Below are 22,073 nucleotides of genomic sequence, written 5' to 3' on the forward strand. Positions count from 1 at the left end.
TCTGAAATAATACAAATACGTGACATTCACTAAGAAGCAGGGCATAAAGTTTTATTTTACATTGTCTGAACTAAGCTGCATAACTCCCTAGTGCTGTCATCAGTCTGAAGGAAAGTAACCACAAAAAAGCTTAGGACAATTAAAACATTTATACTATGCAGCACCATATCGCATAATGGATATAACTGTACATGTGAAACCAAGGAAGTATTTAGTGTACACAAATAGCAGTAAGGCTCAAATCTAATGCCTGTGTAAGCCTGTAAGTAGCACTGAGAGCCAAAGCTGGCCATGTAAGTGGCCTTTTATGTTAGTTACCTGGATTTTAGATGCTCTGGCCACTTATACTCTGTTGTAATAATTTAGCACTTGACCCCTGCTAGCCCCATGCCCTGCACTCCCACTCTGGGCCCTGCCAGCGCTGGCCCTGGGACATTGGTGCAGACCCTGCGATCCTGCCAGCCACTCTGCACTACATGGCTCCTGGCTGTATGGCCGGACCATGGGATGCAGCAGGAGCTGGCCAGGCCCTGAGGACTGGGGCAGTCCCGCCCCCCCCCCACCCCCCCCTTACCTGAATTTCCCACTCATGCACCAGTGCAGGCATAAGCAGGCCCACAGTCTCAGGCCAGAAGCCTGCCATGATTTCCCCTGGGTCCTAATGGCCCTGGCTCCTGTCATCTTTGACAAGAGCCAGGGGCAGATGCATATTAATTTTCTAAATTATTTAGGGCCCTGCGGCCATACTTTGCTCACCCCCGCTCTAACACAAATAGAAGCCCAGTTGCGAAAAACCTTTTGGATGGAACAGCCAACTTCTTAAATCAGTACAGGTGGGAAAAGGTGATCCTGTGTAAATAGGCTTTCCCCCTGTATTAGGGACCCAGTTTCTCAGTGGGCACTAAACTGAAAAACTAGGTACTTGCTAAAATGATGAAGCCTTGTATAGAGAAGACTGGATTGAGGTTACCCTTAGTACTAGGATGGGAAGTAGGGGATACCGTACTGAAGGGCTGTATCAGTTAGTTCACAATCTACGGTAGATATGTGAAGCAGTTCCAATTTTTTGACTTTTGGCATCAATCTGGTACCAGCGGAGCCAAGGAGGGCCCAACCACAGTCAAGGCAGGTGCTCGGATCAGTGGACGATTTTGGTCCTGAAGCCCTGATTAAGTTCACCGTATGAGAGCTCTGGGTGCCCCAGTGGGCCCGATCTTCTCAGAATAGGAGGTAGCACAAAGGCAAGCAGTCCCAGGGCTTTATGAGCCACCTCTGGCTCTGTATGTATCAATTGTTAACACCAGTTTTATTGCGTGTGGTATGCTTCCAGTATGGCACAGATCCCCCAGGTGGTGGTGATGGTGAGCAGGGGGTGGGGGAAGCAGCAAGGCAAGAAAGTGTTGTGTGTGAAGAAGTCAGAGAGAGGAGCAGCACCTTGCTTTAATTGTAGATCTGAGTGGAAGGGAGTTGGGGTGCAGGGGGTGGGGGTGCATGGGTAGCGGCCTTGGTGTCAACCTGGAACCATACATTGGCGCTGGGGAGGAGAATGGGTACTAGCGCTGGTGACCTAATAATTTGGAGCTCGGATCCAAAGAGGAGCTGACAGAAAAGATGAAACATTGTCTTGTGTTCTTTTCTTTTGTTACTGGATTAAAGCAGGGGTTGACAATATTTTGCAATATTGTACTATTTTGCATTTCCAATCCAGCCTGTGTTACATCAGAGCCAGTGTTGCAGCTGGATCTGAAGCCAGAGGTCCACTCACTACCTACCCTGCCACCAATACTGCCTCTTCTTCCTGCCATATGGTTCCCCGACCCTTGAAGGGAATCCTTCAACCAAGTCATGGAGAAAAATAGCAAAAAGTAAAAGTGAAGATTGGAGCAAAGAAAAGGGAAAACAGGATTTCTGCCTTGAGCTACACAAAAAGAAAAGGGCATGGAGAAAGGGATTCTCCCCGCCACCCCAAAAGGTAAAGACAGAAAATGCAAAATATATTTTACAGTGATTTTTTGAGGACGAATGTGGGGCTGAGGTCACCAATACAGAATATGTCTGTGTGGACAATGACTTAGGGTTCTTTGCTTAGAAGTGGGAGTTCTTTAACTGCTTAGCAAAGTCCCTCCTTTCCCATCAAAACAGCGATGAGGGGGAAGCCAGAAGGAGAGGATGGTAGCAGGAGCCTATTCCTGTGGCTCACTGGGATAGAAAGGCACTACCTATAAGCACTGGGTTCTGACCTCTGCTTCTCTCTGTTTAATCAGTGATTATGAAAACCGTTTGCAGAAACCCTTTTGGTGACATGAGCAAGGGTGAGAACCCAGAATCACAACCAACAACACTCTGAGCCACAGACAGGCTCCCTTCCTCTTTGCACTTTCTTTCCTACAGACCCTGCATATCTTCCTCTCTTAGCTTCCCAGTGGGCCAGTAGAAGGGGTACATTTTCTTGATGTCTGTTCAGTCTTGGTAACCAGTATCTCTTACTTGCTGAACAAGTATCCTAACTGTTAGGCTGCTGACCAAAAGGCAGGCGAGCCTCTTCCTCCACCCACTGATTTACTTCTGGAAGAGAAGGCTATGTAAGTGCTGCTTGCCTACCTGTTGGTTGTATTAACAAGTTAAAAGCTGTTTATACTAGGATCCCAACATGCTACCTAAGTTTGTGATATGCTACTTACATACTTCACACAGTCTTTTGCAAACTTTCAGATTACATTTTTGTTTACCACTTGGACAGCAGTTTGACTTTATTATTCAAAAACAACTTGCTACATTTTAGTCTTATTAACTACAGCGTTAAGCTAGGTATCTAAGGCATCCGTATGCCTCTTACATTACATATAAAGTTATTTCCATATTGTTATGCTTTGAAATATGCTGCCAGTCTCAATCATAAATAATAAAAAAATACCCACAAAGGACATTTTGAATTTCACTGACAGACACTTATAAACAACAGGAACCCAAACTACATAAGCACAGCTTTGCAGAAACTTAGCATTCCAGAAGTCTGCACTTCCATGAACTGCTCCAAAACGTTGTTTGTGGTCAAGAACTGAGATGACGTCCTCATTCTTCATAAAGGTTAGATTCCTGGTCTCATTCTTAGAAGATTTAATTATACCATATCATTTACAGAGAGGAACAAACAATGCCAACTGGTGGTAATCCAGTTTCATAAAAAATATCTTTTGACAAATCACATACATAGTCTTAGCAAGCAGATCTTGATGCTTTTGCCAAATAGCCTATTTTAATACATATAAGTGGTCATCATCAGCTTCATTTGTCTCTCCAATAATTACCTGCAGGGGTAATACAGTATTTAATGAACACCATCATTGCACATAGGCGGAAAGGAAATGGCACTTGCATTAGGCTCAAGCTTTGGTATTAACATATTTCCGAAACAGAGTAGCACAATGTTTTATAAATAAAGATACTGACCTTGTCAGTTGGTTCGAAGGAAGCTAGGCAAGCAGAAAACAAACATGTGGTAGGACTATTTGACTGCAGGCATGTGACTGCTATGATGCAGAGAGTGTGAAACAGCTTCTGCTGTGATTGAGGTCATCTGCTATCACTGCTCTAGTTCAGAGATACTAAATATAGAGAAAGAGAAACCTGATTCTGGAACCACAAATGGGAAGACTCTGGGCCAGATCCTAATCATAAAGCAGCTAAAGGCTCCTCCCGTGAGGAAACTGATGAAGGGGAATCCTAAGGTGGAAAAAGGTTGGCTTTCTAGTGACCACTTCCACTACATAAGACATGTCATGGGTTGTGTAGGAGACAGGAATAGGTAGGGCTGACATGCCTCATTGCCCTCAGATCAGCAGACGTTTTAGTGAGCAAATTACTGTCAGAGTACCTTAGAGCAGTGGTCAGCAATATTTTCCAACAGAAAGCTGGAAAGGTGCAGCTTGGGTGTGAGGTAGGCTGGCACTAGGACCTGGCCACTGCTCTCCATCACCCACTACTCCCCTCAAAGCCCCAGGCGAAGCCCCACCTGCCCCACCCCCAAATGCTGCCAAGGTCTCCCACTGCCGAAGCCCCAGCTCTGTTGCCTGGTTTAATGGTTCCACAGGCTGGATCTAGCCTGTAGGCTGCTGCCCTCTGCCTTAGACTTGGCCTGCTGTAAGCTATGTTGAAGAAAAAGCCACCTTTCCTTGTTCTCCCTTGTGTGCCATGCCCAATGGCTTAATTATAGAAATGAATGTTGAAAGATCAGGAATTTCAAAAAGCTGTCATGTAAATAGGAGAAAGATATATTTTACTGCACAATGCTGCCTTCATGTAGTGGCATCACATCCCTGGTTGCAGTCACTCTGTTCCAGGAACAAGGTTTTATTTCCCCATGTTATATATTATCCTGAAAACAACCCAAATTGTTCCGGCAGACTTCAAAAGAAAACTGCTGTTACAATCCAGTAACATTCACTGGATTCTTGATGCCTGTCATACAAGACAGACTTCCATCCAATGTGTATATAAGTGACCCAGATGGTGTGGTGCCAGCAAGGAACACTGACAGACAAACTATTGAGGAAGGAAGTCCCAGCCCCATTAAAGTCAATGAATAAAAATCAGTCAAACTCATTATAACACAGTTTTTGGTTCCTTCAAGCCAAAGTTATGTTCTGATTGGCAAGAGGGTTGTTTGGGTATTGTTTGCACTGCTCACAAAGTATGGGCGTTACATCATTAAATTATTTAATTCACGTAAGGGCCATCCATTCAGCCACGCATTTACATGAATAGAAGGGAAAATTACAGTATAAAAATCATTTGGTCATATTTTTCATATTTTAATATAGAAAACATTCACCAGCAAGGCCTAATAATCCCTTCCCTTCCCTCCCCCTAATACTCTCTTTGTCTTCTCAGCTCAGCTGCTGTGAAGTTTAACGTTTATGTCTACAGTTCCCCTTCAATGCTCCCAATACGGATTCTTAATAAAATTTCAGCAGTAATGTAGGCCCTGAAGTAGCATTAAGTGCCCCATCTAGGCTGAAAGGAAACATGTTTATCACCTGAGAAATACTATTGTATACACTTGAAGGAGAAAAGCACTCATCACTAGCTTACCTGCCACCGCCAGCCCTTCTTCCAAGAATTTGTCTTGAAGGTTCATTTGCTGAAGTGGGAATGTTCAATATTTCCAATTCATTCTCTGAGGCAAGAGCAGAGCTGCATATAATTGGAGGAAATGACTGCAACTGGTTTGAGGAGGAAGACGCTTCACAGAGGACAAGATTAAAGTTTAAAGGGTCTTCAGTGCCTTTTGGGCCACTTTCAACCCTCATTTTCCATTATTAAAAGCCAGACTGAAACCCCTGACACCTATAATCCTGTTTGCAAAACAGCCTGCTAGGAATTGCTGGATTGCTGGGGCAAAAATAACTGCTACTGAGGGGACAAAAGGAGAAACTGTTTAATGTAAAACTGACTACAAATGTGTTTAGTGTCAAAATAATGATATTCTAAATAGAAAAGGGAAAGCATTCGATAGCGTCTCAGATATATGCTCTTTTTTTCCTATAATGAACTATTTTTCCACAGTAGAAAGCTTTCATAAATAGCAAGAATATCATCATATATTCAATGTAAACATCAGAATACATTTTTTCTGAAAAATTAGGGTTTTAAAATGAAAGAGACACATGATACCAGCACCTCAGATGCACTTAGGTATATGCAGGCATTCAGTAAAATAGGACCAAGACGTGCCCTAGTGGTCTAAGAATAAAATGCCTGCTGTGTCATATTTACTGATGAAACAGAAACAGTTATTCCTGCATCCACAGTAATAGTAAAGCAGTCGATAAAGCATCTTGTTGGCAATGCAGCTCATGCTGGATTCCTCGACAGTTAGGTGATTAGATGGACTGACAACTGCTACACAGGCACAACCTCAACGCTTTCCTCCCCATCAAAACACTAATACAAATGGCTTTGTTTTCATAACTAACCAGGAAGGCTGGACTCCAGGGCAGGAAGTCCTTCCCAGTGCTGACCATCAGGATCCTGTGGCAAAGCTAGTATTTTAGAGGAAAGGGTGTTATTAAGAGGCAGCAATCAGAAAGTAGAGAGAATGTGTGAATATCTGAAGAGAATAACTCTGCTCAAACACGTTGCAGTCTCTGGCAAGTAAGGAGCACGGGCTGCTGGCAGGTGAATAACAAGCAACCAAGACACTGAATGAAAGAAGTCATTACCTTCCAAGTCAGGCAGGTGCTGGGACAGTCATTAATAAACTGAAATTATTTTGAAGTGCTAAAAGTGGAAAGGGGAGAAAGTCTGGGTCATGAACAAAGAGCACACATGTGACAATGTGTAGGATGTTGTGGGATGTTACCATTACTATAATGACCACACATGGTTTCCATCATTCAAGTACTTTTGTGTTTCGCTTCCTCAGTGTACCAGCTTCACTTGACTCCCTGCCAGCTTGGATTTTTACTGCTGCATTTTCACTGTCAGATTCTACAGCCAGGCTCTCTTTGGTTGGCTCTTCTGCCTCGCTGCAGGTGTCAGAGTGGAACCCGGCATTCTCTGCTACGACAGCAGGATCATCCTCCTCACAGTGACAACAATAGCACGTCTCAAAGTCATGGCTAGGATGAAGGACACCACCCGTGTCGCTGAAGCTGGGTTGCTCATCCTCTTTCTGTCCTGTCTCATGACTGTCCCTCCCTGAAGTGAAATTGGACAATAAGGTTTCACTACCCAAATACTCCTCATCTCCCACACCTTCCATTCTTTCTGCTAGCTCTTCAGCAGAGGGCTGAGTGGGGCCAGGGTAATCTACAAGAATCGTGTCCTGTCTTCGCTTAATGCAATCAGAATGATCATAGACAGGATAGGTCTCTTCTGGATAACCTTTGGAACAAAAGTGATATGTGACTTAAAATATTAAATAATAAGGGTTGAAAAGAAACAGCAGCTCTAATGATGACACTGATAAAATGACTGTGTTGACAAATTGTTCCAAGAAGATTATTCTAAGTAGTTTGAAGTCATACTAGCGTAACTCTGAGCTTTCACTCTGCAAAAGCCCCCAGTGGTGCAGCTAACGCAAACTAACTCTATCCCAAACATTCAGGGGAAGGGACAAAACATAGCCTCTGAAACCAATCACCAAACTCAGACTGACAACAAGGGGTTAGGATTTCAACCCAGACTTTTATAAGTGTTTAATATCCATGGCTGGTGCCACACAGAGTAAGGGAAACTGCTGGGTTAACAGCCCCATATCTCTAAGTAAATGTGTTTACAAATTCCTCAGTTCCTCTCTCCAGATTCACTGAGATGTGTTTTGAAGAGTGCAGATATAGAATTAAATAGAATCATTTGTCAAGCTGGAAAACCAGATAAAACCAAATGCTTTTGTGCATTTCATTTCAGGAAATGCATCGAGAACTAAACCAAGAAAGCACAGCTTGAGGCTACTATTCATGATTTATATTTTGAACCTTTTGAAAGCTTCCTAAAGAGCAAGAAATTATAACTGCATAAAAAAAGCTTCAGAATTCTACAAGTTAGCAACACAAACATTGGTTATATAACACTAAAGCAACCAGAAAACAAAATAGCTTTGAAGTACAGAATTTTAGAAACCTAGAATTCCTGAAGTGAATGTCTCTAATTATCTTTACAATATGGGAGCAAACAAAGAACTACCAACTAAAACCAAACTCAAGTAATGCAAAACACATTGATTCCAATTTCCAGTTGTATTAAATTGAAGCAAATAAAATCCAGCCAAATGAAGAAAAGCAAACACATAAATCTATGTCAGCCAAGACAAAGTAGCAGATGGTGTGTGCTTAATCTCATATGCAATTCTGGCAACATATATCGTGTTATTCTCACAATGTGAAATGCTAGATATTTCAAAATCCTTTTGCTTGTTATTATAATTGGAAAAAAATGAGACCCCCTTGTGGCATTTTGGAAGCTACCATTCGAAAATGAAAGAAGCAAAGTGTACAGTATTCTAGTTTCTAGATTGGGAGAAATAATCCATTGCTGGAAATCTATTTATTTTTTACAAAAGAGGAAATAAAAATGCTCCTTTACCTTCCCAGTCTTCCATATAAGGAGCTTCTTCAGCTTCTTTCTCTGGGGAGATGCCATCAATGAGTTTGCCTTCTTTCATGACTCTAGTGATCTCTCGTAGTTGCTGAAGTAATCTTTTTTCCTGGTCTGTCGTAACATTTTGGGCCCCACTACAAAATATCAAACACCCCAATAGACACAAAACAGTGGGAAGTAACAAGAGATTCAAAGACTTTTTGTTGTCTTGGGTCATAGAGCAGAAGCCTGAAGGAGTGGAAAAGTATCATTATTTGACATCTGTATCTATACAAGTTGTAAGTCTCATCAGTGCATGGTGTTTGTGTACTGAGTAATGTCAGGATCTCTATCCAAACTTCTGCAATCTAGACTAAGACAAAAGAAACTGCCCAAGATGGTAACAAGCAGCAAGGGCTAGGAAGGAGGGGAAACTAAAGTTATGGAGTCACCTGGCTAGCACAGAATGCACTCTGGTAATTCTTAGGATCCTGCCATGATATATTACCCCAAAACTTCTCTGCCATTAGGGGGAATCTGTGCTCCCATCTCCTCTGCTTTACCCTGTAGCAAGTTAAAGGGTAGTTTGGTTTTGTGCCATGTAGTTGTGGTATTTGAGGGTAGGAGGTGGAATCTGTGGGTAGATAGTTGCCTGAGGGACTAGACTTGATGGCTCAGGAGATCTTTTACAGTGTTCTGTTCTTATGGTTCAAGGGCTTAAAGAATAAAAATAAAAATAAACCCTTACTGGGAATTAGAGTACCTTGTTTGAGGTTTGTAGGAAAATGAAATATTCTATTTTATTACTTCAGTCAGTATCTACATTAAATTTTACACAGTATATAGCACACATGTGGTGCCACTTAGAGACTCCTCACTGTTAGCATGGACTCGAGTGGCTCTTTAATTGTTGCTTTGAGGGTACAGGATCCTCACTGCTAGCTGAAAATCTTCTACTTGTGAGCCATCAATGACAGCTATAAATCAGTTGACTGTCCCCACAGTGCCATCACTGAACAGCACAGGTAGCCCTGCTGCCCAATTAGGGTATGATTAAAAATTGTGCAGGACTGTGGTTAATTTCTGTCCTTTGGATTTGTGGGAGGGAGGAGGGGCAGGGAGAGGGGAGGACTGATTTATTTTTAAATTAAATTAAAAGACTATTACTGATTTGATTTATTGTCCAAAAAATACAAGCTCTTAGCAGCCACAAAAAAGGCAGCAGCTATTCATTCCATTTTCAAATTTACTGAAAGAGCTGGATGCAGGAACAGAGTTAGGACCATGCACAAATTAAGTTAGACAGACATTTGGCTGGAATGGTCTAATCAGGGATCCTCCTGCCTTGTGAAGGGAGCTGGGTTTCCTGGTTACTTGCCTTCAGCTGGTCTATAGGAAATGCTAGGGCATAGTAATGTCCCTGAACTCATGTTCCTCCTTGCAGCTTAAGCATCTGAGGCATCCCTCACCTTGTCCAGAAAGAAGGCAAGACAAAGTGGCACACAGCTAATTACCTCTCCTATAGTTGGCCACCTGCAAAGGGAGAGACTCATAAGACATTTGCTGGAAGTCTGAACAATGCATAAGAGGAGGAAACAGAAGGCATGTGATGAAAGAAATTATCATTTCCAAGAGCTGCAGCAGTTCATTCTTGCTGGATACATGTGCAGCTCCAAAAGAGCCATTACAGTTTATTGTGGCAATGATGCACACACTGTATTGTGGAGTCCCAGAGTAGTCACTGGCAGGTACAGCAATGGTTTCATAAACTTATATTGAGGTCCCAACAGTTCCTAAGGAGCTATCACGGCTGCAATGAAAATCTATCACCAACCTTGGTGTCTCATACACTTCAGTTTGAAACTCGTTTTCTTTTTGGCTTCATTGTCTTAAAATGTCACCATTAAAGAGCAGTTGTAGCAGAAAAACAGTTCCACAGAGCTTTATATGTATCCCACCTCAAAACTGCTGCAGCCCATTTATACAGTTCATGGTAAAAAGCAAGTTTTTTTATAACTGTCAGCTCAGCAACATGATTTTGCATTGGCAATCAAGCTGAGTTAAGTCGGCCTCTTAACCAGTTAGCAGAAATAAAGATTTTGGAACAGTTTAAGTGAAAAACTCAGTTTAAGTGAAAAAGAACTATACTACCAGAGCTTAAGTGTAGTATAAGTTACCACAGTGCAGCTGACACATGTGATACACCCTTTTCTAACCTGCTCTAAGTTGTTTGTTTGTAGTCTAACTCCCCATGTATTGTATAGGCAGCCTAGGTACTAACCCAAAACTTCGGCTTCTCTTAGGCGATGTGTCCAAATTACTTTTTGGGTCCATCCTAAGGAATCTAATACTGAAAGCTGGGATTCACAGTCACTTGAGCATCATTTTTGTGAACTAATCTCTGTGGGATTCCCGCAATAAAATGAAGGATATACTGAAGTAGCAGGTAACAAGAACATGGATTGTTTTATTTAAAATTTCCCTTGCTAATATTTTCCTGTTTGACACACTAAAGAAAAAAAAAACATAAATGGGCTCCAAGCCAAACTGGATTCTGTAATAAATAATAAGTGTATGCTTATTATAGTTATGCTGTAACTGCTGAAGGATTGTAGTCTATTCAAGAGAAAAAATAGATGACTGAGATATTCACAAATGGATGACTGAGATATTCACAAAGCTTTATGTATCATGATACCTTATCCTGGTACCCTGTGTGGTCTATCTTGAAGTACTTATTCTGTAATTGATGTTACTGTCTGTTTCTTGGTTTGGATATTTTGGATACCATTCTAGCCTCCCTCCCTCCAAGATGTTTCTGTACCTGTCTCCTTGCTCATGTTAATAAATATAAATACTTACAACAATCCTTTTCCCCTTTTATTTCTGTGAGTGAGCATTTCCTATGATTAAGCTAAAGTCTTGGCAATTATGCAACTAATGCATTACTTGTGATGATCTCTAAGCTTAGATATGCAATAAATCAAAGTTCCCTTCTGTCTAACCTCCGTGCAAGACAGGACTGGATAATGAGAGAGATTTCATCTGATAGAACAACAAATAAGCTATTCTGGAATATTTCAATCTTGTATCATTATAGACAAAGAAATGTACAGGGAGAGGTGCAGCAAAAGAGGGCAAACTACGCACTAACTCATTATAGAAGAAAGTAAAAAGAATGATGGACTCATTTTATCAATCAGCATGAAAAACAAATTCTCTTTACTTAAAAAATCAGTATTTTACATGAAGCTACTAAACTCTGATCCCAAACTTATTTGAGGCCCATAAAAGAGGTTTTGGGTTTTTTCCCCTAGAACATGCATTTTTGCAGCATATAAAAACATTAGGTTCTCAGGAGAGTTTGACAGAAAGAAAAAGTTGAAAATCTCTAGTGATGGCTCTGGGGCCTTCATTAAGGGAAGAAGGACAGTTTCATAATGGAAGGGAATCGTTACAAGGCAATTCCTGGTTTTGCTACAGATTTCATGTGGGACGCTAGATAAAACACTTAGAATGCCTGTGCACAAGTCAGGAGGCCGCTCTGGTGCACTGTAATTACAGTGCATTGGAGCAGACTCAATCGAGTCTACTGGACCGTGCTAATTACCGTGTTTCAGCCAGCCTCCATGTCTCATGCATCAGTATCCCCATGCTTCAAAATGGCAGCTGGGGTGCTTGAACTAAAGCTCATTTGATGACCGGTTTGAAGCGCACGGATGCTGATACACAAGACGCGCTGAGTGCTTTCATTAGAGAGGCTCTCAGAGCCCCTGCAGCTCCTGGCACACACGTAAAAACGCCCTTAAGCCCTTTGGCCTCCAAACTCCCAACTGTAAAAGCAGGATAATATTTCCTTTGCTCTGCCTATTTAGACCATAAGTACTTTGGGCAATGATTCTGTCTTGCTATGTGTTTGCACAGTGTCTAGAATCAGTTCATGACTCTATAGACATTCCTATAATAGTAAAATTAATTCAACCTTTCTGGGACTTTTCTGTCAAATAATTTTCTTTATTACCTGTTCCTAGGAGGTGTGGGTCATTTTAATGGTGTTCTCATACTCTTTAATTTTAAATGCATCCTCTTTTAAGGTTAAAAAAAACTACAAGCTCTAATTTTATTTCCTAATTGCACGCATGTATTTTTCTTAAGGGCCTTGACTCCATAAAGTCAATGAGAAATTAAATTCAGATTTAGAAAGTCTTTCAGTTTGGGTGTGTTTGGAACCTGTGCTTGTATTTCTTCGTATTTGTTTTAAATGGGTACTATTTGCAAAATTTGTTTTTGCATTCAGATTTGGATCAGACTCTCAGACTGTTCATACCCAATACCACAAATCTAGATGGACTGACCAGTAAAAAGCAGATCTACTCATGGTAGGTCCTGATCGAACTCCATCAGCTTTAATGAAAGTTATTCCATGGATTTCAATTAATGCTAGATCAGTTCCTACATCTCCCCAGTGCCTAAAATTTGCCTTGTGCAGAGGGTTCCCGTGACAATTTAAGCCCATTTTTGAGACATCAAACAGGTCAGTTTAGGGATAAAGAAAAGTATTTAGACTGTCATCTTGATTTAGATGGCAAAAATTATTTTTTCTCTATAGAATTTCTAAGCATAAGAACTGGAATAGATGATATTGTGAGGTCCCTTCCAGCCCCACTTTCCTATGATTCCTTCCTATGAACTGCATTCTCTTCTGGCTCATGCTCCAAGAGATTTGCAAAATGATGTTCCAGTCATAAAAACCATGCATGTCCCCCAACTACCTTCTATACATGCCTTTTGTTAAGACTTGTGCAATTAGCGTGAAAGCAACAGGTGCAATGCGGACACAATTTAGAGATGTAATTTGGGTAAAGTTTATGGTGTGTACAAATAGGATATGCAGGTTATCCTAACTACAGTAATGTTCCTGCAGAAGCTTTCAGTACTGGCACTGATACAGGAACAGAAAGACTTTCAGATATACACTGAGCTTCCAAGACTGGCAATTGCAGCAGTCATCCTTTTACTTGCAAACTGAAGAAATACATTATGTAAACAGTAAGATGCACCTATGTCAACCCAGAGTTCTCCAGTGTGAGTTTTACAAAGTAGCTTGTCATTGCAGACATTAAAGCCTGATACTTTGCTCACTGAAAACAATAAGAGACTTTACCTTGAAATGTGTTGCATCTAAATTTTCAAATTCTGCAGCTTGAGCCCAGCTCTAGCGATCTGGCTTAGTTTTATTTGCTTTGTTATTGTATATACATGCAGCAGGCTATTTCATAACTATTAGATCTCCCAGGGAGGCTTAGGGCTTTAGAACTGTCCTGTAGTCCTTTAAAGTAATTTTTCCATTGTCAAATTCAGAACTAGTTCATCCCGCAAAACACTTTTCGCTTATACTTTAATTTCCCGAGGTTTCATTCTCATATTTCAGTCAAATACAAATCACAGTTCTTGGACAATTTTTTCCATAACAAAATATTTTTATGAAAGAAAATGCTACAGCTAATTCAAGTTTAGTTCAACTTACTAATGTCTATGTTTAAGGTTTAAACAGAGTATTGATGGCTACTCTGTATATTTCTTGCTTAAAAGAATATACATAATACTAGAAGCTAGCATACACTCAAGTCATTCTCTTTGGCAGAATTCAGAAAAATCATGGGGCTACAGTATGTTGTGGGGGGAGGGTTGCTCTGTGTTGCATTTTAAGTTTACTTTAGACATCTGCCATTAGCTCCCAAGCTACACAGTATAGTATGTAATTGGAACATTCCCTTTAAATAAGCTGAAACTGGAAAGAATAATTTAAGTATAGAACTACAAAGAAAAAAAAGAACACAGCAAAAATATATTATGACAAGTATAAATTCAACAGTAGACATTATAAAGTACTGAGAGTTACTTTTCATCCAAGGAATCTACATTTGATAATAAGCAGATATTTTTCTCCTTCAGTTTGATTTCTGGCTATAAAGAAATTTTTCACCTTTAAAATTCTGTGATTTGAAACATACCTGTCACAATTAGATCCTACTCTGTTGATTAATTTTTCCATGGCTTCCTCAGTTTCTCTCAATTTTTCTTGTAGTTGGGTGAGTTCATAATCAGCTGCAAAAGAAACAGGATCCCAAGAGCTATCACTGGAATCTTTGAAAACTTATTCCTGTTCTGTTAACAAAGCTGGCTTGTCTCAGCAAAGAGTATACCCAGACAAACTAATTTGGAGGCAGCTAAGAGGCACAAATAAGAGAGCCCCTAGGAATGTTCTCTTTCACTTCTCTAGGTATAACAGAAGGAGTAAAGAGAGTTCCCTGAGATACAGACAAGGAACCATCTCAGAATGTCTCACAAGCAACCACTGATATGCAGAGTGATTGGCTGATTATAAATGTCTTGGAGATTGAAATGATATGGCAAAAAATGTCTCCCAATCATATGTTCTAATGGAAATGTAGTAATAGTCTAACCTATTGTGAAGTTACCTGTTCTCACTAAATTTACCAAATAAATTCTTGTGAACAAAGATTCAAAGTTATTGTATTTAACAGATTTTCTATGGCAGGGAGCACAGGGCCAAGAGACAGCTGCTTCCTGGCGGGGGCTGGGAGATTGCTCCCTGCCCCTGGGAGCTGCCTGCTGCCAGGGCGGGCTCTAGTGGTGAAGCACAAGCAGGGACAATGTTCCCCTGCTCCGGCAGCAGGCAGCTCTAACCCTGGTTCCCAGTGGGGGTGGGAGGGGACAGGAGGCTTGGAAAGACCTGCGGGGAGAGGGGCAGGTCCCAGCCCCCTGTCCTGATGTGCTTGTGGGGCAGCTAGCAGCAAGCCCCCAGGTGGGCAGGGGTTCTCCACCCAACCGAGGCTGGCTGCTACCTGCCCCACTGGCATCCAGCAGCATTTACATGTGTAGACACTCCCAGTCACCATGCCCACATGAGTGAGGGACTACACAGTTGTTACTGCACAGTCATTTAGTACTTGCTTATCCAAGTACTAAATGACTGGGCAGTAAGTGGCGCTACCGTGCAGTACCATCCCTGCATGTTTTTTAGCCGCTACTGCATAGTAGCAACGAGCTTGTTATTACTGTTCAGTAGTGTCGCCATCATAGTTCATGCCCGGAGACGCTATGGCACCACAACAATGAGCTACGGTGCAGGTGCTCACTGCTACTGCGCTGTAGCATCTTGTATAGACATACACATTGATCCAGCCAAAGCCCAGACTGGGGTCTCATCAAGCAGCACACTGCTCAAACTCATATGGAAAAACAGCTGCTGCTTTGAGGCACTTACAAACTGATTCAGCAAAGAATGTGTTTAACTATATGCACCACTGACTTCAATTGTTTCATGACATCAGGCTAAACAGAAATAAGTTGGGAAGAGAATCTGAAGTGGAGAGAAGGGTAGTGACTTCTGAAAGGTTGCAAAGCATGTTAATATTAGAGAAAGAACAGAAGTCTCCTGATTCCCAGTCCAATAATCTATCCACTAACCCATACTGTCCGCACTTCCCAAGTGATAGATACTTAGGAGTACAGATAGAGGCATACAAACATAGTTGGCTGGTATCATTTGTTTTCCAGCACTAATTTTGTAATTCTATAAAATCCTGTAGTAAATCTTTGGCTCCTTGAAAACATAATTCTTTTAACCAAGTATTGTAAAAATTATTTTTATCTCTAATTTTTACCATTAGCTGTTATTTATTTCACAAAATTGCTGTGCATGTGTGTGTAGATCTGTGGTTCTCAACCTTTTTAGAGTCAAGGCATCCCTTGGAAAATGCCAGTTCTTACTTTTCACTCATTTTTTTGACTACAGAAAAGTACCAGAGCAACCATAAGAACTACTTCCCAGTTAGGGCGGCTAGGATCTGGAACCAACTTCCAAGGGAAGTGTGGCTGGCTCCTACCCTGGGGGTCTTTAAGAAGAGGCTTGATGCCTTCCTGGCTGGAGTCATTTGAGCCCAGTCTTTCTTCCTGCCCAGGCAGGGGGTCAGACTTGAAGATCTACAAGGTCCCTTCCGACCCGACTTCTGTGATTCTATGAATTCTTCTGTTGCAAAGAACTCAGGAAGACCACAGCAGGTCAGAAATGTTTCTAACACTATAAATTCCTGTTTGAAATCTTTGGGTTCATCTTGCAAATCATATTTACACACCTTGCAGTGATGACATTGTATGACACCCAGCAGCATTAATAAAAGTATCTCAAGGCACCCTAGCTGAGAATCAGTGATATAGATAATAAAATGTATAGTACTGTACATAAGACCTGTGTGATATTACCAGACATACATATTTATGTCAAAATTATTACACTTATGGTAAGGAAAACATGACATGACTCTACTGATGGTACTCTCTTTTAATACGCTAGTTATATTTTCTCTGAGAATCTAGACAACAAAACAATGCATTTAAATAGTGCTGTTATAATAATAACCATTTGTCTGAACTTTAAAACTAACAAATTGTGTAATTACAGCCTAGAAATAGACAGACTTATTATGTCATTGGTATAATTTCCATCGCTCATAGGAAAAAAAAGACAGTAATGAGCAAGAGAAAAAAAAGTTGCCCAATTTCTTTATAATGCAGATATCACCTTTTAGCAATCCAAAAGAGGTGAAAATGGGAGGAAAGAATGCAACAGAGAGCATAGTAACAGTTCAGTATATACAAATGCAGAAAAAGACCCCGTCTAAGGGCCCTTAAAAAGTATCATAATCAAAAATTTCCTATTGCAGCCACATCCCAAATTAATTTTTAATCATCTGATATTTTTGGCCTTTTGTTATTTAGTGAAGTTGATTCAGTGAAAGTCAACAGAAACACTTATCACTTTCAGTGGGCTTTGTTTCAGGCCCCTATTCTGCAGACTTGTTAGTTAAGGTTTGTCCAGTGCTTTGAAGGTATAAAGTGCTAATTATTATTATTGCTTACTGGAGATCTAAATCATACAGTTAGTTTCTTTATAGGTTTGACTGGATTCATAAGTGATGAATTTAAAGACCAATTAAATGATTATCTTGCCCTGGTGAAAAACCTTTTACCCTCCAATCCTGCAATTCATGGAGTCACACCTACATGCAATATATTGCAGGAGTGGAGCATTATATTCTATAGATCTACTTTAGCATTAGATAAGCTGAAGACTTTGTCCTTGTACAATCTGTATTGCATGCCTGTTTCTCTGTAGATGGAGTGTCCTTTGTACTAGTTATGAGTACTGGTGATATAATGGTGCTTTAAAAAAGTTTTTAAAAAATCAAATACTCTCAAAAAAGAGAGAAGTATAGGTTCTCCTTGTACTGTTTTATATTGTTCTCAAAGTGCACACACTTTACCTGTTACTGCAAAGAAATCAACCCACTAAATGGTTTTCTTATGCACATTCACTTAGACGGAAGGTGATGTCACAGTACCTGTTTTACCACAGAGTTGATTTATCCAACAGCAACAGAGAAGCTACTGCTTGCTGTCATATTACACAGAAAAGCAATTTTGGTGTGTCCAGAAGACAGAGAGACAGGTCTGAATATCTGAACAGTAAGCAGTGAGGTGGGTAATATCTAATCATCTTGGAAATAATACTTACTGATTTTCCTATTCATGTTTCCAGGTATAGTAGAAGGACATTTCCGCTCCCCTGTAGTGGTTTTTCCCTTGGAAGAGAGCTGATAAGTGGAAAAAATGGCTATTGTAGAAGGTATAGCAAGAGCAGTACAGAAGCCCCAAAGAGATTAAAGCAAAGAAAGAGACAGAAATTAAAATTATACTAGAAACCATCTACTGAAAAGCACGAGAGAAAAAAATAAAATATGACTGCAAAGAAACCTAGAAATCTAGATTATCAAAGCTACCATCAGATTTTCATAACAAAGGAAATTTTAATGAAAGATGAAAGATCACCTGATAAAATGTCATGTTTATATTTAAAATATTTGCCCTCTGTTTCAAGTGGCCTGAATTGTGTGCACATAGCGCACACAAAGGGTTTATGACTTGTGTAACTACAGGCCAGAGTAAAAAAGTATCTAGTCCATTTCTCTCTCTCTCTAGCAAAAATGTTCTGCTATTTATTTGCTTCTCTGCCTTTGCACTCTCACTCTGACAGACCCACACACAGATGCCAGGAGTTTCTACTAAAAAGCTCTAACCTCTCCATGTACTGCCTCTCCTCTGCATGCTCTGTAAACACAGTGGATGCTCTTTAACTGCTTAAGCAACCCAGCCAACATATCTTATTCCTGGCTGCAGCAACGCTTCTGCTTCTCCTGTCACAGGACTTTTCTGAGCACACACTGACAATCATTCAGAATCACAGTTTGGTGCCAGGTTCCATCGTTGCTCTAGGAGGAGAGGCAATCTACAAAAGCTGCCACAAACCAGCCTCCCTCCCCTGCTGCCTGGTACACTGAAGTATTGTAATCAAGGCAGCAAACACTCTGGATAGCATGCATAGCCCTGTCAGTACCCTCTCCCTCTCAGTCCATTCAGGAAGAACAGCAGCAGCTCTGAATGGCTGCTCTCCTATCCCCCTACACTAACAGGTGACGTATCCGCAATAAGATATGTAGCATGAGCCAAAATAAAACCCATCTGAAGTTTATGTGGGCAAATATTAGGTCTTTTTGAGACATGGATATCTATAACATGTTCTAATGGCTTAAACCATGTTTAAGCTGCCTTTTTAAACCTGAATTTCAAGCCAGATTCTTAGCTAAGGTGGCTCCATTGAAGTCAATGAAGCTTCACTGATTTATGCCACTAAAGTTGCGTTCCTTTAATTCTCAGAGGGATTTAATATTTTTCCTTAACCTCTGGGAAGGAGAAATGATGCGATCTACTCTCACACACTCTTTCTCCAAGCAAAAGGATGGCTCTTTTAAAAAAATATATTCTTCTGGAAATCTTTAAGTGAAAGAACTAAAACCAGATATTACACTGGGACGTATGCTACAGTCTTAATGACAGTGCCATTGCAACAACTACCAAATGCAACACAACCATCTTTTACTGTCCCATTAATTTACTCATTGAAGATGGGTTGAAATAAAAATATTTTTGCCAAAACAATTTTAAAGTCAGCTCCAAAGTTAATATTTTCTTGTGATTTAATTAGAGTCAACATCCTGAAAAATGGATCCATCCTTCTTACCTTAAACAGAATATACAAGATGTATAGAAAGATTCCAAATCCATAAATAGGTATGATCTGTCCCACAAGGCCTCTCCCGCTGCCGCCGCCACCTCCGCCTCCGCTGCCTCCTCCTCCACCCCCACTTGCCTTGGCCTTGGCAACTGCTTCTGCAAGATGAGACCTTGGAAAATGGCCTCCAGCCCTGCCATCTGGGGCTACCTGGTGAGGCATCATTGACGGAGACCGGCCTGTTTTCCCTGGAAAAAAACACCCCAAACCACAAAGTAGTGTTTGTTTTTTCTCCCATTCTGTAAGTATCATGAAATACTCAAGGCTGGACTCATTTGTATCATATTGTCCCCAAGGACCATAGTCCCCCCCCACCATTAAGGTGTGTTGACTGTGTTAAAATTGTGGATGCTATAATTTAGGATGAGCAGCTCCATCAAACAGTTGGGCAAATACCATTTCTCTTCTCATTTCACAGAAATGGAAAAGAAGGTAAGGAGGTTAAGACAGACTTGAGATTGTTTGCCCTAAGCAAGGCGGTCCAATTTTGGTGCAGCTGGGGGCTGCACATGAAATTGTACGGGATATACGCTGTGTGAGCAGGCTCCAGGGATCCCACCCCCCAACCTTCTAGTTTCCTTCTGCACCAGCAGTTCCCAAACTCTGGCAGATTGCGTGCCACCAGTTTAAAACGATACAAACTTAAGCACCGCCAGCAAATTTTCCAGTTGAACTGTCAGTACCACCAGCAATTTTTCTGTCATCTAAAGTGATTACATGGAGACTAGACAGTCACCTCACTGTGATCCCCCAGTTGTCTTTCCTGCTAGGTGCAGGGGGTTGGACCTGATGATCTTCCAAGGTCCCTTTGGGCCTCACAATCTATGAATAATAAATTGGTTAACACGTACCACGGACAGGTCGTCGGCCTACTGCTGGTGGTACTGTGCCACAGATTGGGAACTGCTGCCCTACAGCGCCGGGCGAACCACCTGCCCAGTGCGCAGGCCCCTCCATGCAGGCAGTGGGGGCAGCATGCGGCCCCCAGGCCTCCCCTGCCACACAGCAGCCTGTCGGCCACCGGCTGGTCCCTTGGGGCCTCCAGCTGAGCGCCCCAGAGCCCGTGACAGGATCACACCTCAACAGAGATGAGTTTTTTTTTCCTGTGCCCCGAAGAGCTGCGACCCGCGCCTGAGGCGGGCCTGAATCTTCACCACAATTTGGGCACGTTGGTCCAAGGCGCCAGTGTCCGCAGGGCGCCGCGCCGCTCTGTGCTCACACGCGCCTCGCACTAGCGGCGGCCCCGGCCCGGGCTGGCGGCGGGAAGGACGCGAGGCGACTCACCTGGTGGCGGGCCGGCGCCGACCTCCTCCCGGCGGGGCTGGGGGCAGCGACGGGCTCCGCGGGCCGGCCGTCGCCGCGCGGCGCCGCCTCTTCCGGGGCAGGGCTGCACGGGCTGTCTCCCAGCGGCTCGGAGGGGGCCCGCACCCGCCGGGAAGAAGCAGGGCCCCGAACTGAGTTTAAGATCGCACGTTGTTGCGTTGATTTTGCTTTGTAAAATGATTTCAGACGTAGCTTTTGCGCGCTCTCACGCCGGTTTGGACGGTTCAGAGTGTTTTGCTCTGTTGAACGGATTCATATGCACAGCTTTGGCTCGCTCTGCACATCCGTCCGACTGTTTTGCTGTTACCTCGATTCCCGTTCAGCTTTTCGCTCGCTCTCGAGCCACTTCGCCTTTATTTTGCTCGGTTATATTGATTCATATCCATAGATGTCATAGGCGTTAGGGCTGGAAAGGACCTCGCAGGATCATCAGGTCCAGCTCCCCCCCGCCCCAAGGGCCAGGAAGTGTGCTGGGCTCAAATGGCCCCAGCGAGATAAGCATCCAAGTGGTATCCAGGTTAGGTGCTTGCACCACTTCTGGGGGAGTCTCTTCCAGACTCCGGAGACTTGGACGGTAAAGAAGTTTTTTCCTATGTGCAGCCTAAAACGGGTTTGCAGGTGTTTGTGACCCCTTGGGGTGCCCTGGTGAACAGTTGCTCCCCCAGATCCTCATGCACACACACCCCTGATATACTTATAGGCTGCCACCAAGCCACCTCGCTTTCTCTTCTCCAGGCTGAAGTGTCCCATGCCGCTCATGCCTTTATTCAAGCTTTTGTTTTTTCTGCATATTAACCAGTTCATTTTGCTTTGCTATGCTGATTCATATTCAGCTGTTGCTCTCTCTGCACATTAACCAGTTTATTTTGCTTTAGTTTCTCAAAATTCCACCAAATTCACTGTTTTCCCCATGCAATTTGCTGTTTTGCTGTGTGGGGTACATTACACTTTGCGTTTTGTCTTCCAGCCCTGCTGGGAAAAGCTCAACGTAAATCGAGGTAACAGCAAAACAGTCGGACGGATGTGCAGAGCGAGCAAAAGCTGTGCACATGAATCCGTTCAACAGAGCAAAACGCTGAACAGTCCAAACCAGTGTGAGAGCGCGCAAAAGCTACATCTGAAATCATTTTACAAAGCTAAATCAATGGAACAACGTGCTATCTACATTTGCTCCTTGCTCTCCAGGTTTCTCCACAAGGAGAAATGAGTTGAATTACATTTCAGTCTCCTTGCACTGTGCCACGGAGTTAGGCAGAAGTGGGAAGTTCAGAGCTGGAGTCTACAGTATGGCCAGAGGAGAAGCCGGAAAGACAAGCAACCAAGGTGGGCTACCTGAAGAAGGGTGCTGCAGCCAAGCTTAGGTCCAGCTACAAACACCCCCTTCTTGGCACGTAGGGAAGGTAGCTGGTGCTGGACCAGACCACCTTTGACAGTATGACACCCACTGGAGGCAGGC

At 42.3% G+C, this 22,073-nt stretch overlaps 1 protein-coding gene across 3 annotated transcripts; it reads right to left on the bottom strand.

The window, feature by feature from the left end:
• Positions 1-30: 30 nt before the first annotated feature.
• On the bottom strand, positions 31-20,674 carry RIC3 (RIC3 acetylcholine receptor chaperone). Of its 3 annotated transcripts, XR_016440260.1 has the most exons (7): positions 20,579-20,674; positions 19,244-19,482; positions 17,681-17,759; positions 14,094-14,187; positions 8,086-8,234; positions 5,092-6,885; positions 31-3,308 (listed from the first exon to the last, which is right to left on the bottom strand). XR_016440260.1 is itself a non-coding variant. In XM_090032637.1 (6 exons), the coding sequence occupies exons 2-6, from the start codon at positions 19,457-19,459 to the stop codon at positions 6,392-6,394; spliced, it is 846 nt and encodes a 281-aa protein (XP_089888763.1). In that variant the 5' UTR covers positions 19,460-19,482; positions 20,579-20,674; the 3' UTR covers positions 31-6,391. The 3 variants fall into 3 exon arrangements, 2 of the variants coding, with proteins under 2 accessions (XP_089888763.1, XP_089888762.1); XM_090032637.1 differs by having other exon boundaries at positions 31-6,699; XM_090032636.1 differs by having other exon boundaries at positions 31-6,885.
• Positions 20,675-22,073: the final 1,399 nt, after the last annotated feature.

This window comes from Crocodylus siamensis, chromosome 2 (assembly GCF_052110815.1).
Source record: "Crocodylus siamensis isolate JL-2025a chromosome 2, ASM5211081v1, whole genome shotgun sequence".
NCBI lineage: Eukaryota > Metazoa > Chordata > Crocodylia > Crocodylidae > Crocodylus > Crocodylus siamensis.